This window comes from Centruroides sculpturatus, unplaced genomic scaffold (genome assembly GCF_000671375.1).
Source record: "Centruroides sculpturatus isolate CEXI.00-Female unplaced genomic scaffold, Cexi_2.0 scaffold156, whole genome shotgun sequence".
Lineage (NCBI taxonomy): Eukaryota > Metazoa > Arthropoda > Arachnida > Scorpiones > Buthidae > Centruroides > Centruroides sculpturatus.
Genome location: NW_019384398.1, coordinates 5,119 through 21,335, shown reverse-complemented (window position 1 = coordinate 21,335; position 16,217 = coordinate 5,119). Strand labels below are relative to the sequence as shown.

The 16,217-nt window shown below is 32.8% G+C and overlaps 2 protein-coding genes across 2 annotated transcripts in view; one reads left to right on the top strand and one right to left on the bottom strand.

Annotated features, from left to right (window-relative positions):
* The window catches only part of LOC111618516 (UPF0428 protein CXorf56 homolog), a 12,230-nt gene extending 1,927 nt beyond the window's left edge, over nt 1–10,303 (top strand). Inside the window, exons 2-7 of the mRNA XM_023360058.1 lie at nt 2,531–2,645; nt 3,438–3,479; nt 3,555–3,690; nt 3,838–3,927; nt 7,257–7,349; nt 10,141–10,303. Of these exons, the coding sequence (XP_023215826.1) occupies nt 2,531–2,645; nt 3,438–3,479; nt 3,555–3,690; nt 3,838–3,927; nt 7,257–7,349; nt 10,141–10,221 (557 nt within the window). The 3' untranslated portion in view covers nt 10,222–10,303. The remainder of the gene's footprint in view (nt 1–2,530; nt 2,646–3,437; nt 3,480–3,554; nt 3,691–3,837; nt 3,928–7,256; nt 7,350–10,140) is intronic.
* An 874-nt stretch (nt 10,304–11,177) lies between these two features.
* On the bottom strand, nt 11,178–12,106 carry LOC111618507. Its single transcript, XM_023360047.1, has one exon. The coding sequence runs from the start codon at nt 12,093–12,095 to the stop codon at nt 11,178–11,180; it is 918 nt and encodes a 305-aa protein (XP_023215815.1). The 5' UTR covers nt 12,096–12,106.
* Nucleotides 12,107–16,217: the final 4,111 nt, after the last annotated feature.

Here is a 16,217-nt window from a genome sequence, read left to right as displayed (position 1 = left end):
AGAGCCGGGACCTAACGGGTACTTTACGCGGGTTCGCGTTTGTTAGTTGCCAGGCCTGGACTTTTCGCGTGCACCGAAATAAAGTAAGGACAAAGTTAGTCACAAAATCTCAATAATAAATGTTTAATCAAGTCTAACAAATACTATGTACAAGTTTTAGAAACAAACAACAAATTTATTAAATAAGAAATCAAATCACAATCAACCCGACAAACTTAAGTCTTATTCTAACTTAGAAACTATTCCCCTTGGAATTCCGACAAAACAAAATTCAATCTTAACTTAGTTACAAATTCTCTTATAACTATCGATCCTAACCGTCACCTCAATTAATACTCAGAACCTTTTTCCTCCACTCAAGACTTTCCTCTTTTCCTATCGTCAAAATCGAACCTTCAATTTCCTACTAGGATTTCCTATTTGACACCTTTTTCACTGCTACCAGCAGACCAACGCTTTCGGTTCAGGAGCTCACCTCGTCTGTCTTCACTTGAGTTACTGTACTTATAGTCTGAGGTGACGTCACAGTTCTACTGGAGACACTCCCCTCATTTACATATCTACGCGTAACATTCTTGTTTTCTTAGTTATCTGGTAGCTTATTTCTTGACAAATACTTTGTTAACCTTTTACAACATTTTTTTAAACAATTATCGGGATGTTTAATTTAAGGTTACACAAGTTCCTAAAAAGTCTATTGGGGGTGTCCATCCTTCAGTGCGGACTTACAATTCTGCCGCTTGGGTGTGCACGTGAGTGCGAATTCTAGCTATGGCACTGTCTTTTCGTCGTCGGTGAGTTGGTTAATCCCTTATCTTCTCGTTTTGACCGTTCTGGGGTGATGGGTAAGGAAACCTTTGTCCTAACTAAACATAAGCCCCAAACAAAAATATAATAAAAGCAAAATAAAAGTAAAATAAAAATAAAGCTCGGACTTAGTTCCTTACACCAAGACTTATTATACTGGCTTAACAGAGAATACAGAGTTTCACAGAAAACAATTTTTATTTAATATTTAATATACCTGGACACATACATAATTTTGCATTTATAAACAAATAAAAATTGTTTTCTGTGGAAACTCTGTATTGTCTGTTAAGCCAGTATAATAAGTCCTGATAATAGTGAATGCTTGTTTATAGACAAAAATTTATAATTTGGTAAGAAAAGGACATTGAGGCATTTTAATTAAATCATTTGATAAGATATAACCACTAATAACATTCGATAATACAAGATTAAGTTTATTTTATACTGGAAATACTTACTGATGAACACACAACTTGGGATTTTTATTACTCTGTTATATTGCGCTGCTGGATATACGGTGGTACCTTGACTTACGAATGTCCCAACTTATGAGTTTTTTGAGATACAACTGTCTCTCGTCTGATTTTTTGCTTTGAGTTGAGAGCTAAAATTTGGGTTACGAGCCAGCTTTGGATACCCTACTACTAGTTGGTGCAGCGAACGCTACGGCAAACCATAGATTAAGAAAAAGAAGATGGAAAAACTGCTGTAATTTTGTCATTTTCATTACTCTTCTGTTGTCTGACAGGCTAGTTTACAGAAAAACATGTGATCGAGTGATGTAGGCACTAATTTACTTCCATGTTATGTGCAGCACCATCGTCTCGTTTCTCAAATTTCCATTTTTTCTTTTTTTATCTATGCAGTAAACACCGTAACATCTGCAAAACCAATTTTATTCCAGTACATTCTATTATTTTTATACAATGGCGAGGTTGAGGCCAAAGTTTTAAATGCGAAAACGTGTACGTTGGACGTTTGGCGCCGCTTTCCCATAAGCCTAGAAGTATGACAATAGTGTTTGGATAGTCGGTGGAATCACGCTCGATATTCCAAACACCATTGTCAAACTCCTAGGCTTATGGGAAAGTGGCGTCGAACGTCCAACGTACGCATTTTTACGTTTAAAACTTCGGCTTCAACCTCGCTAATATTTGTTATTTATGAGTTCATTTTTCATATTTAAAAATATATAACAAAAATATTGTGGTGTTTTGGGGGGTTTAGAACAGATTAATGACATTTCAATTCATTTCAATGGGAAAAATTGATTTGTCATATGAGTAATTTGAGTTAGGAGTTCCATCATGACAAGACACTACTGTGTCATGCTTTTACTTTGTCTCCTGATGAGCAAGATATAAGGTGGGGCTACTGTATTAAGAATAACAAACACACCTGTGATTTGACGATGTTCTTAGCCATTGGCCAATCAAAAACATGAGGGTGTCCCTTTGTATCCCCTTATTTGGAAGTAAACGTTCATACTGTGCAAATTTCACTGTAACATTTGAATTTCGCATTGACATTTTGCTGATAGCGACAATTAATCAATGTATTGACCATTTTCAATCTGAAGTAGATAAATGGAGAACAAGAGAAACTGATAAAAAAAAAAAGCTGGTAAAAAATAATCGTATTTCTGCATTATTTATCATCTTTGAATGTTAAATTTTATAAGTTTTGCATAATAAAAATATTTCCAAAACTTTTTTTACAGATTGTAGTCTTGACAAGTTACCTTTGAGACCCAGAGATGGAGCAAGGGTGATAGATGGAAGCAAACATGCTCATAAACTCACCTGTGATATGGATGAAGTTGTTTATTTAAAAAGGTATGTTTACATCTCTGTAAAATAAAATTTTACAAAAGACTTTTTAGATGTTAGATATACAAACTAGAGCTGGGGAATTGGTAACTGAGCACTGATTCCGACTCATAGAATTTAGAATATCTGACTCTTACTCCTACCTCTAAATAATAATTTAAAGTATAATTTTATTATATTAATTCAGAATGGCATTTCATCACTACCAAGTGAATTCATTTGGCCATTTTTTAAGCAGTTTTTAAGTGAATCATCAGACATTCACATAACTTTGAGTCGATCAATGTCTAGATTTCTCCACGGGCCACAAAAATGTTCTTGTGGACCATCAGTTGGCAACTGTAGAAGTAGGCACTTGTTTTGAATTATATCTCAATGGGTTGAGACAGAAATTTTGTAATTTCACAGTATTATTTTTATATGTGAGTCATTGATGCTATTAAATTTTAATCGTTAAAAGTGAAGTGGGTGGGCAGATCAATGGGGTCGTCACTTCATATCTCAAAAGTGAACTGCATTGCTTTTGTATGAGATTTATGAGATGTTCTGTATCTTATCTATAATGTTATTTCTGAGGGAGACATTCAGAATTTAGAGACAAAAATCTTCAAGTGAATTCAAGTTTTAATTTAAAATTAGATTTATAGTATCAACATAGGAAGTACATTTTAATTCATTGCGCGAATTGTGAAGAGGTTAATATTCGAGTTAGATTTACATTGTAATTTATTATAAGTTTTATAATTTATTACAGAATTTTAAGATATTTTATTTAATATATTATTTGCTTTTTTTTAGGCCAGAAGGAATTGAAAAACAACACAGGAAGAAATGTAAAAAGTAAGTTTTTTATATTAAAGTATGTAAAAGTTAAATAAACTGTTTCATTTATAACGCTTTATATTTGTTTTACAGATGCGGTTTATTTTTATTTTATCAACATAATCCTTCAAGTAATATAACTTTCGTTGCCAAAGGTGCTCTCTGCAAAGTAGTAGAAGGACTTTTGAAAACGAACATGTTCTCGCAAGTAACGTCTGAACCTAAAAAGGTAAATTAAAAAAAAAAAATTGATATTTGTTTTTGTAACAGACATAAAATATTTTAGCCTTTTTTTTTTAGTTAATACTTATTTATATTTTGTTCTATAACTTTATTTATAATGTATATTTTATATATTTGATTTACGTTTTTACAGATTATGGTTACAAAACATACAAAAAATATGGGAAAATTCAGCTCTGTTACAGTTTCGACTATAGATGAAGAGGAAGAGGAAATTGAAGCCGTAAGTATAAATATCACTTGTGTTAGGATAGGTTTATGTAGTAAATTAAGTCTAAAAGTAACTTGCTTTATGAACTTTTTTTCTGTTTGTTTGAAAGAAAGAAAATATTTAAAATTTTATTTGAATTGATAAATTGATAGTTGATTATCATCTAGACATTTAAATAGAGTTAAATAGTGTTAGTTTTGCAATAAAAAATAAACATGTGCATATAACAATACAGCATTTAATTGTTTTAATGTGCTTTAAGGAAAGGAATTCGGAGTTGCAAAAAAAGGCAGAAAAAGATCCATGTTTATTTAATTACTTCATGTACTTGAACATTTTTATATTGTATAAACTAGGGTTTCTGTAACAAGATCGTGGGATCCCAGCTATTTTTTAACACGGGATTTCCTGTAAATTTCTTAAAAGTTCACTTTTTTTAATTTTGTGTTAAGGTTGAGGAAATTTTGCAAATAGAAAGTATAATTAACTCATAAACTGTCAGAATACATTTGTATTTATTAATTTTAAGCCCGCTTATTAGTTTTTTAAATTATTTCTTGTTATTGCATGTCACAGATTGTCAATAATTAATGTGTAGCCTATTTGTGGCAGGACTCTGAAAATTTTTTATATGTAAGAATCTGTAATATCTTGAATAATTGCACCGAAGCGGTCTTAATTTTTAACCATGCCCAGTAGCTTCAATAAGTGCATTATGCCAGGTTGTGAAAATTGGGCAAGGATACAAATGAGTATGAAGTTTTTCTTCATAAACCATTCTTCAGTTCATTGTCCTCACAAGTTTTACCAATTTCAATATGCATCTCAATCCATGTTTTCCAATATTTTTCATCTACACTAACAAGGAAACTGTCGGAGTGTCTTCTAATAAATTTTAATAAAATTTAGTTAATAACTAAGTTAAAAGTATACAAACTCTATTTTAAATTTGTAGCATTCACTAAAAGTGTTGATCAGAGTTATTAGCAATCAAATGTTGCACTACTTTATAGTAGTTTAACACAGTTATGCAAATTTTTAGAAGTGAAACGGCCGCGGAGGAAGACGGCGATATTACATCTATATATATAAAAATGAATGTGTGTGTGTCTGTGTGTCCTTCATGCATTACCACACCGTTTATCCGATTGCCGTGAAACTTTGGGAAGTTGTTTAATATACTCCAGCGAAGGTTTGTGGCATAGTACGATTGCCATGAAGCTTTGGGAAGTTTTTTTTAATACACTCCCGCGAAGGTTTTTGGCATAGTACATTTATCCTACGATAGATGGCACGCGTTTACATGAGCATTCGAGCACAGTGTGTTCGATCGATTTCAAATTGTGAAGACCATTTCCCCCTCCAAAAAATATCTCTATATATGCATTTATTATTTACGATATTTGTTATAATTTTTGTTTAATCACTTTATTTCAACTTTTTTTTTGCTAATTACGTAATCGCTCGAACTTTGTTAAAGCCTTAACTGTATCATGAACAACAACCGAAGTTGTAGAAGGAAATTCGCCTATTTTACCGATCTAGGGATCCCCCTTTTCCAAATTTTAATATCAACTCAAAATAATTTAAAAAGACAAATTACAATAAAACGGTTTATTATCCAACTATCAGAAATTTCACAACATGCCAAGGAAGAGAGGAAGGAGCAATTAAATAATCAAAATTATGAAGGATTAAAAAATATATATAAAAATGGGGAATATTGCACTTCTAACAATCTCTGCGAGTATGTGGGCTAAATTTAAAGAATCTGTGCTTCTCGCTTGGACAACTGTATGTGGCCAACTCATGCGTCGGAAAACCTTTTGATTTATTCGTGTACGCACCAGACGGAAAAACAAAAAATATCGTGTATCCACAAATACTCCAATAAATAAATAGAATTGAAACGACACTTTAAAATGTTTTCCCAATGAAAATGAATAATAATAATAAGTTTCAATAAAAATGATAAAATGTAAATTGAATTTTATCATAACGAGTTTGCTTGAATTTCCTTTCTGAAATCGCAGCAATGCACGACGGGCAAGCTGGTTTAGAATAAATTCTGAAATTTTCAAAAATAGGAGAAGAATTAATAAAATTTAGTTAATAATTATGTTAAAAGTATATAAAATTTTATTAATTCTTCAACCATTTTTGAAAATTCCAGAATTTATTCTAAATGTAATATCGCCGTCTTCCTCCGCGACCCTTTCACTTCTAAAAATATGCATAACTGTGCTAAACTACTATAAAGTAGTGCAACATTTGATTGCTAATAACTCTGATCAACACTTTTAGTGAATGCTACAAATTTAAAATAGAGTTTGTATACTTTTAATTTAGTTATTAACTAAATTTTATTAAAATTTATTAGAAGACACTCAGACAGTTCCCTTGTAAGTATAATATCACAAATCACATACTTCATAATTGTTCCATCTGTAGCTATCTAAATGTTAGTATTCATTTGCAATATCTCACAATTTGGCTTGATATACACAATACTCATCATTCCTCACAGTTAGCTAATCTTTCTCTCTGCTTCTTGCATGATTCTTTCCTTCGCATCAAGGAGAAGCACTGTTGCTTCTGACAAAAAAGTAGCTAGAAGTGCAAACTGGTGCTACGTAACTCGCTGCTAAATGCTATTAATGGTGAAAGTAAGTGCAAAAAATACAATTTACATCCGTTAAGCCCCACTAAGTTTAAGAATTGATGTCACGTCTGAAATTTCTTTTCTTATATATCACCAAGTTGTTTGCAATGAAGTGGCTGAATTGCAAATAATGAAGTTATTCCAAACAAGTTTTAACTGTTCTTGAAATAACCTTATTTCATTTTAATATATTTTAAGAATTATATATTGTTTTTGTATGAATGAATAAAATTTGATAACATTGCTACATTTTCATTTTACTTAATTTATAGAAAATTTAAATTTATTAAGTAGATTTAAAATATAAAGTTAATTATTTGGATGGACTGTGAAAAGCCTTTGTATCTCTCTTACTGAATGGAAATATATACTGTTGGACTTGCTTCTCTTAGCGGAAAGCATTCCGACATGGAACTGAAGACCTCAGATTGTCTATGAATCCACAACCAGCTGATCGAATTTGACAAGATGGTCATAAACATACTTACGATATGGTAATGTTAGTGCATAAATCAGTTGAGTAATTGAGAAATTGACTTTGAATCTGTACACAAAATGAGAACACTGTTCTTTTAATTTTTGAAATATGAACTGAATGCAAAGACTTTTTGACCCATCCACATATATTAATTTGCATGTTTTTTCTTTATTGATTGACTGGTTTTTGTATTTATTACAGCGTGAAGTTGCGGATTCGTATGCAAATAATGCAAGAATTATTGAAAAGCAACTAGAAAGAAAAGGAATGAATAAGAGGAAATTATTGGAGCAGGTATTATTTGAGAACATATTTTAAATTAAATTATATATCACCATATTTTATGGCATATAAGAATGCAAAAGTTGCATCTTATATGCTATTTTCTGTTAGTTTCTGAACATATGTCATTATACTGGAAAACTCAGAAAATTGCCCAACATCTTATATGTGAAGTTGCAATCTATCATAGGCCAATGAATTTCCCAAACAGCCTTTAAAAGGCTACAGCTAACTCCTATCTAGCTTAACTTTTGAATAAAAGCATCATTAATATGTTTAATTAAACAATGATGCAACAATTTCTACAGAATACATAGTATTATCCACCTTTATCTTTATCATTCTATCTAAAAGTGGAAAGTCTTATTTATTTGAATAGTACATTAAGTTGAAGTTTAATTGAAACACTACTAAAATCTTATACTGTAACCTCTTGTTAAATGGTTTCTATCTGAATTATACATTCGTGTTTGTAAAAATTGCAACATTATGAAGGAATCATGCAAATATACTGAGAATTACAGGAAATGAAAAGCATGGTATGACATGCAAATGATTAGAATATCAGAGTGATAGTGCATGCATGGGCTGAGAAGCATCCTCTGAACAGTTGTGTTAGTCATATAAATATAGGGCAGTAGCGGAAAGTTGAAAGTAGTGTATTATTGTTTGCCAGTGGTAAATGTTCACTGTGTCGACAACAAAGGGCATCATATGAGTAGGTTACAGAGTTTGAATGGGGATTAATGATTGGCCTTTGTGAAGGTTTCTTATCACAAAATTACAGCTCGTGGGGCGTAATGCCATGACAGTGATGCGAGTGTGGAAGCAGTAGGCTGAAGAGTACCAAAAGAGTTGCAAATCTGGCAGTGAACAATGAAATGTTACATCAGCATGGGATGCAGACACCTCATCTACGTGACAGTTACAGACCATTCAGCTTCATCTTGACAGTTGGCACGACATTGGGACATTGCTACAGGGGTGCCATTGTCTGCATCCACAGTTTTTGCCTACATCTGCTGTGCCACAGATTGCATGCAAGCATTCCTTTGTGCAGGATTCCCCTGACACAAAACCATCTATGTCTGCAGCTGCAATGGGCTGATCAATACATCCACTCCCCAATTGGCAACTAATCGTCTTTTCTGATGAATCTTGCTTCAATTTAGAATACAACAATGGCCAAATATACGTTAGGTGCTGTAGAGGTGAATGCCATCTTCCATAGCAGTGCATTATCTAGCGTCATACTGGGTGATTGCAACGCATGATGGGCGCTATTGGATATCATGGGCGATCTCAGCTTCTCAAAATTGTGGGTACTCTCAATAGCAACCACTACATCAGGGAAGTTGTGGAGCCTGAAGCCATACCCTTCCTTCAATGCATTCCTGGGATACTACTGCTTCTTTGGTCTGTCCATTCACCAGACATGTCGCCTATTGAACATGTCTGGGGTCAGAAATTCGCTAGTGATGCTTGTCCCACAGTTAATGCAGCTGAACTTTGGGTTTGGATAGAAGCAATCTGGAATGCTATTCTTCAGGTAGACATTCAGAACCTGTTTGATTCGATTCCATGACGTGTAGGAGCTCTTATTGCAAGACGAGAAGGTTTCACTAAATACTGATTTTTGGCATGTAATATTATTTGTTACTCTAAATTTAATTGTTTCTTTGTGTTACTACAGGTTAAATGTAAAATATATTTCATTCATTTCTGATGTTTTCTTCATGGTGTTGCAATTTTTACAAATATGAGTGTATATTTGAAAAAATTTATTTCAATTACTGTAATTAATTAGAAGCTTTGCCTCACTTTCTTCAGTCTTTCTTCAATGACACTAAGCAAAGTGTCATTGAAGAAAGACAAGTCCTTGCTTATTTCATTAAAGAAAGATACAATACATTTGTAATCATTTACAATTCTTTATGTTGAATTTTTTAATAATTGTAATTAAAACTGATACTATGATGTGGAAAATAAATGCCGGAGGTTACAAACAGAATCCAATAAGAATAATAATAACCAAATTTATATCATTTAGCCTGTGATAAAATTGGTATCTTTATACATTGTTTCATTTAACATTTCAATTTCTTGATGATGTTAAGCGATGACTTGCTATAATTTGCTTAATTAATTGTCTAATTTCAGCATAATTTGGTTAAAATATTTAATTATGTAATTAAAATATTATTTATTCTAAATTTTTTCAGCATTATTTAAATATTTTTTCTGCATTGCAGTAACTAAAAGGCTTTTTTGATGCCAATCATGATTTTCATGGATTTGGCTAATTCCGTAGCAGTGGCTGTGTAGTCGAAGACAGCCAAAATATCAGAAAAATTTAATATTACGATCCACATGTGAACAGTTGTCTCTCAGAGGAGGATGCTGATGATTTTATTTTCTGTCTACTTTCTCATTTAATTATTAAAATATATTTAAGATGCTTTGAATACTGTGTTCTGAAACACATACAAAATTGTTTTCTTAATGTAAATATAATTGTTTGTTCACCCCAAAAAAGAATTTCTGGGCTTTTTTGATCAGATTCAATCCAGGCCTCTCAGAGTGCCAGTAGGCTGATGCCATCTGGCCAGAGATTAATTTCATTTAGTATACTGATTTTTAGAATTTTTCTATGCTTGTTTGTATGATTTAGTTTACTTCTGTTTTTCTTTTATTCTTTATACAGAAAATCATTAAAATAATATTGATTATTAATATTTAAAATATATTCTTTCTTTAATACAAATACATTACCATTTTTAACTAAAAATATTTAATTTAACAGGCCGCTCAGATAGAATTTGAAGCAAAGAAAGCGAAACCTCGTGGGACATTGATCGATAAATCTGCCTGTCCCAATATATAAAATTGTATAGAATTCTCTGTATAAAAAGTCATCTGTATTATATTCATTGTAACAATAAAAAGATTTCACAAGTTTTATATTTCTTTCTTTTTATCTGTAGTTATTTAAATACTGTTTAGTTGCGTATGGGACCTATAACAAACAAGCATAACCTTTGATTTAGAGATCGCCGAAAGTGGTCTTGCTCCAAAACAAAGTACAGTAGAACCTCGATTATCCGACCCAATTGGGGACTAAGATTGGTCGGATAATTGAAAAGTCGGATAACCGAAAAGTATGAAAAAATCCATTATTAGTGTAGTATATTATTATATCCCATGTAATTAGTATATTACTATATTAGTATATCGCTATTAACCTACTTCGCGTTGAATTTTCATCGATGTTAAGCCAAACAAAAATTTTTTAAAATAATAATCATCGCTGTTGTATCGTTAAAAAATTAGAAAATTAAGCCTCGTTTAAATATTGACTCCCTTTCATGTGTTGCCAGCTAAAACACGTAAAAATAATATTAAAGTAGCCAAGACATAGCCAAATATTGTAGCGCCACATCACTAGCAGACATTTGAAATTTGCCGACTAGGACGGTCGGTTAACCGAGGTGTCGGTTAATCGGGGGGTCGGATAATCGAGGCTCTACTGTAACACTTGTGTTGAGGCCCATCACTAATAGGTGGCCCTCATTGTAACAGTATTCTGAGTGGTGACACCAATACTAAACAGATGAGAGCCGGTAGGCTAGTAGACTAATGGAGACAAAAACGCCCATTGTGATTTCTAAAGTTGATAGAAATATAAATCATTCAGGAATATTTGAAAATTTCTTGTGTGCAAAACAAGGCAAAATGAAATAGCAACAATTACAGACAATAAAAACTCATTTATTATAATTTATTACCGTAGACATTTTACAAACATTAAGAATTTTTAACAAGAATGTACAGTATTGTTATTTATAAAACAGAACGAACCATGTCTCCGAATGTCCTATTGTACGTTATAGTATTATTTTCGTCGAAAACTTCTGGACGATCGTTGGGTGCCAAATAACGATGATGTATCAGAAGATGCAGCGTATAAAAATTCTTCCATTCGTCAGTTTTTTTAACATATAACATAACAGCTAAATCTGTGTTTACTCCAAAATAATCGATTACTCTATGAACAAGTTCTGGAAAAACAGAAAGAATAGTTCTTGTTGGAAATTCTCCAGCATTGTAATACCATTTTTCAGGATTGTAAAACTCGTACGATTCGTACCAATATTTTAGAAATCTTGCATTCTTATGTGCAATTAAAACTTGATTTCCCAAAGGGTCACCATTTAGATCCCATCCGAGAGTCATTTCAAATCTTCGAAACTCGTGCAATGAGTTAACCACAAAGACGTCATTATCCAAGTAAATCCCTCCATATTCCCTAAGAATTTCAATGCGCGTAACGTCGGAGGAGTGTTGAATCCAACTTATTTTTGTACCAAAAACATATTCTGGTTTCTTTCTATATTGCACTTTCAGCTCTGGAATGACTTTAATCATGTCCCAATATTTCCCTGTTAAATTGTCACAGTTGCAGTGGATGATTATAGTCTTTGGTTTGTGATTGAGAAGTATGGATTTGATGCAGACCATATCTACAAACGTTAATTCGGGAATGTCGAAACGTATTAAATGAACGATATCAGGAACGATGTAACGAGGATACCCAGTTTCATTGTTTGAATCGCTAAAATTGATGAGATCGAAAGATGGCTCCCGATCATACTTTGCAATGTAATCATAAATAACGAACGTTGAACATATTAAGATTACGAACAAAATTAAGCAATATAACAGTCCTTGAAGAGAAAAAATCTTCCGAAGAATTATCATTTATTGCTTTTAAACAGGATCTAGAATTAAAATTTTGTATAATAAAACTTATACACTAAGAGCATTACCAATATCTTAATTTGTTAGTTAACATTGATAATTTAATTATACAGTATTAATATAGTATCATACGAAAGTGAAGACGGAGTTAATGAAAAATATAAGTAAATTATTTTATAATTAACAATTTTTAAAATAAATTACCAAAAAACCTTATTTCTACGCCCTTAATATGAGATAATATAATTATATTCTACACACTTTCTCCGCAGTCTGGACACTAGGAGAGTCTTTGTTACCAATCCCATTATAAGTTTGGCTGAGTGATGAGGGATGAAACTCGACATATCCGAACGGGCTATCCTTAAAAGAATACCTGGTGTTTTTCGACCTGTAATGCTCCGTATCCGCAATAAACAATTAACTATTTACAACTAATAAAACAGTCGTTCTTCACATCCGTATCCATTTGTAATTCTTTGATTTGTAGCAATTTCAGAAATTGGGTCGGTCTCACGAGCCTGTCCAATCCTCCAAATTTTGACTTACTTTGAGGAATTAACACACACTACTGTATTTTTTAAGTGGTGAACACCTCACACTGTTTAAAGCTTCATCATAAGCAACCAGTTTCTCAGTTAGAGAACCGAGGATCAACAAGCTTGCTTCACTTATAGGTTTCTTTTTCTCACGTATTCTGGAGTTCTGCCCCATGGAAGCATATCTTTACCTTTAGAAATCTTTGATCAAAATGTATCCCTCTGTAATATCTGCCAGGTTCCGTAATAAAAAAAGTTTTAGCTACTGGAAAATTTGTAAGAAACTGCTTCTGATTTCGCACGATATAGTGCTTAGTTGGAGGATCTTCAGCATGTTTTTTTCCAGGATCAAGCGCCCCCGAGAATAATAAGTCAATAAATAAAGACAGACAATCTATCCAGTATTTAAAGGCTAATAATAAAAATGTTATGCATTTGCCTATAAGAAAAATTCTTATATAAATCCATACCAAACAATTGAGAAGCAGAAAGCTCAGATTCAATGAAAAACCATTCCCACTACTCCGTGTTTAACACTATTTGTAATTGATTGTTCGGCGGTAACACACATTATTCACATGTTGAAATAAAAACAGTAATATAACAAAATGCCTGTCATTTTATTGAACTTGTATGAATGTGGCTCGTTAGGTGCTTGATTACAGTTCTAAATAACGGAAAACGTGTTAACTGGAATTGTATTTGTGTGTAAGATTGTGTTTCTCTTTATAACCATTACAGTAAGAGACCCTTTCTAACAAGTCCTTTATAAGTTCGGCCAGGCTGGCTTAGTGTTGAGAAACTGGACCTAACGTATCAGAGACAGGTCATACCCCAAAATATTCGGAGTTGTTCGCGCGGAACTCCCTGATGGTAGGTCGACGCCTTAACCACCTTTACATTATTTATTTTATTGTATTTGTATAATAAATGTATATTTAATGACTTATAACGTTTAATTTTGTAGCACATTAACCTGTCTAAAACGGAAAAGAAACATAACCCAAATAAACGAACCAATAATATAACCATTCTAGTCGAAGGATTCCGGTTCGATTTACACATTAAAGAAGCTTAATGCTAGAAAATTATATATTAATTGATCGTATAAATATATTTATGTACTAATAAATAATTCGTAGACTATACTCACCTTGTTGAAAACAGAAGCTGAGGAATAGAAACGTTCAAATACAATACAGCTGTATATATGAGCATATTTTGCAGCTGTATTCAAGCTATAATCTAAATATATAAAATGACTTGTCCTGACTGACTGACTGAGTCACTGATTCATCATCGCCCAGAACAAACCGGTGAACCTAAAGAAGTGAAATTGGGTACACTGTTAGGGTACGTACATTAGGTGTATTAAATTGATAACATTTCAGACATTGTTATAAATATTTTTATATATTTCGATTTTTTATCCTAATATTCAAACCGTTTTAAATTCGAAATTGTTATTCCATATTGGTTCTATTATAGAACGATCTCCGACACGTGTTAAACGAACTGCCAATGTCAAAATGAAAAGTTATAAGTCAGACACAAGTGTTGTTCATAAACTGGTAGAACTTTGATCCAAGAGCTCATAAACAATCAATCCAGGGAAGCAATTTCGGAAAAGAGAGAAAGATTTAAGAGTTATAAATCATCGCTTATGATCATTAAAGTACCCAGATGACAAAAATCGCGAGTAACGAAGATAAATTATGAGCGCGAGTCTTTCCTCCTCTTCGACCAGAAGAACCTAGTGAAGGAATGTCAATTGTCGACGTAAGCATAAATGTTAACAAATAAACGGCTTTCTTGTAAAACACTTGTAAAACACTTGGCATCATTTGCCTCCTCCGTCACAGCCCATATACAACCTTCCCTTAGGTTCATCCTGACGCGGGATTAATTGATCCCACCTAAAAGACGGCAACCTTACACAGGTGCCGTGGAGTGGGTTTTCAAGTCCCCTATTTCCACCGGGTCCCCTATTTCCACCTTACACGGGTTCGCGCCTCGCTCGGATGGGTTGGCTACGTGGAGTTTTCAGGATTTTCTTCACGTCTGTAGCCCCAAAATAGAGGCCAATTTCCTTCAAAAAGACCTCTCGGAAGGCAACCTCCTAGGCAAATCGCTCAAGTGTTGCGTTGCCATAACTAACCAAATAAACAAGAGCTTATCGTATCTGTGAATATGCTTCAACAGATTTGAATTTAAATAACGTAACTTCCGGTTTGAAACGGAAGTTATTATATAGTTAACATGGGCCTCCTTCCCCGACGCTTTCCATATCTATTTTCGGATTTCATCTATCTAACTCCGTTCTCGAGATTAAGGAAAGACAGACAGACGTACGAGTGGCAATGTCGAAGCGCAATTATTATATAAAATTCAAACATGCCTAGGAAAGTGTTCAAACTCTGAATGAGTTTGTAAATATTGATTTTATTTACTTAATTTAATATATAATACTTTTCCTTATATATATATTTGGTAAATAATTTCTACACAGAGACACGATAAATACAATAAGGCATATTGTAAGTAATTTCCGTAAATAATTATTTTTCATAACTTATGAAGTTAACTTGGGGGTAGCCAAGCTAAAATATTATACAAATGGTCAGTATTATGTATGATTATAGCAAATCTATAGCCTTTAAATGAATCATAAAAAAAATTAATATAGACGCGAAGCATCGTGAATGATTGTATTGTTGCGATTTAAATAATGCCAACAATGTTAGTATTTTCTAACAATATTTACGAAAGTGAATAGTTCTTGAAGCGCTTTCAAGTGGAAATAGTCGATATAAACGATAAATAGAAGCGAAACATTAATGGTAATTTTACCGTTATTTATTTTATTGTATGCTCCTACGGGGCATAACTCCATGATAAGTCTAGAAAAGAAACTCATGAATGAAGCAAACTCGTTGACACTCGGTTCTCCAACTGAGAAACGGGTTGCTTACGACAAAGCTTTAAGCAGTGCGATGTCTTCACCACAGTTAAAAAAATACAGTGGTGTGTATATTCCCCAAAGTAAGTCAAAAGTTGGAGGATTGGACTGGCTCGTCAGACCGACCCAATTTCCGAAACAGCTACGAAGCAAAAAATTAGAAATGGACACAGATAAAGATCATGAAGAATTTGAACGAAATCAAGATTTAACTAAACAGATAACTGTAAAAAATTCAAAAAGCAAAGATCAGAAGCCATCTTTTTACATAGAAAATTACAAAAAATACAAAAAGTCATATTTTATGAGAAATTACGCAAATAATGAGCTCGACCAAAAAGCAGACATGGATCAAGCGGGAAAATTAAATGGAAATGTAAGATTTTCGAAGAATAGTTTTAAAAATCGTCTTAATAGAATGTTAATCGGTCCAATCAGACAGAAAGCCAATGAAATTAAAATACCAGAAAATACAACTGATATCAAGGTGAGAAAAGAGCTTACCGAACAAGAAATGAAAATCGCAATGAAAAAAATCGGCCGTGCCATTTCCATGGTATTGGTTGCTTTCGTTATAGTATCGTTGATACTTCTACTTGCTACTGTGCTCGTGTACGTTTTCTT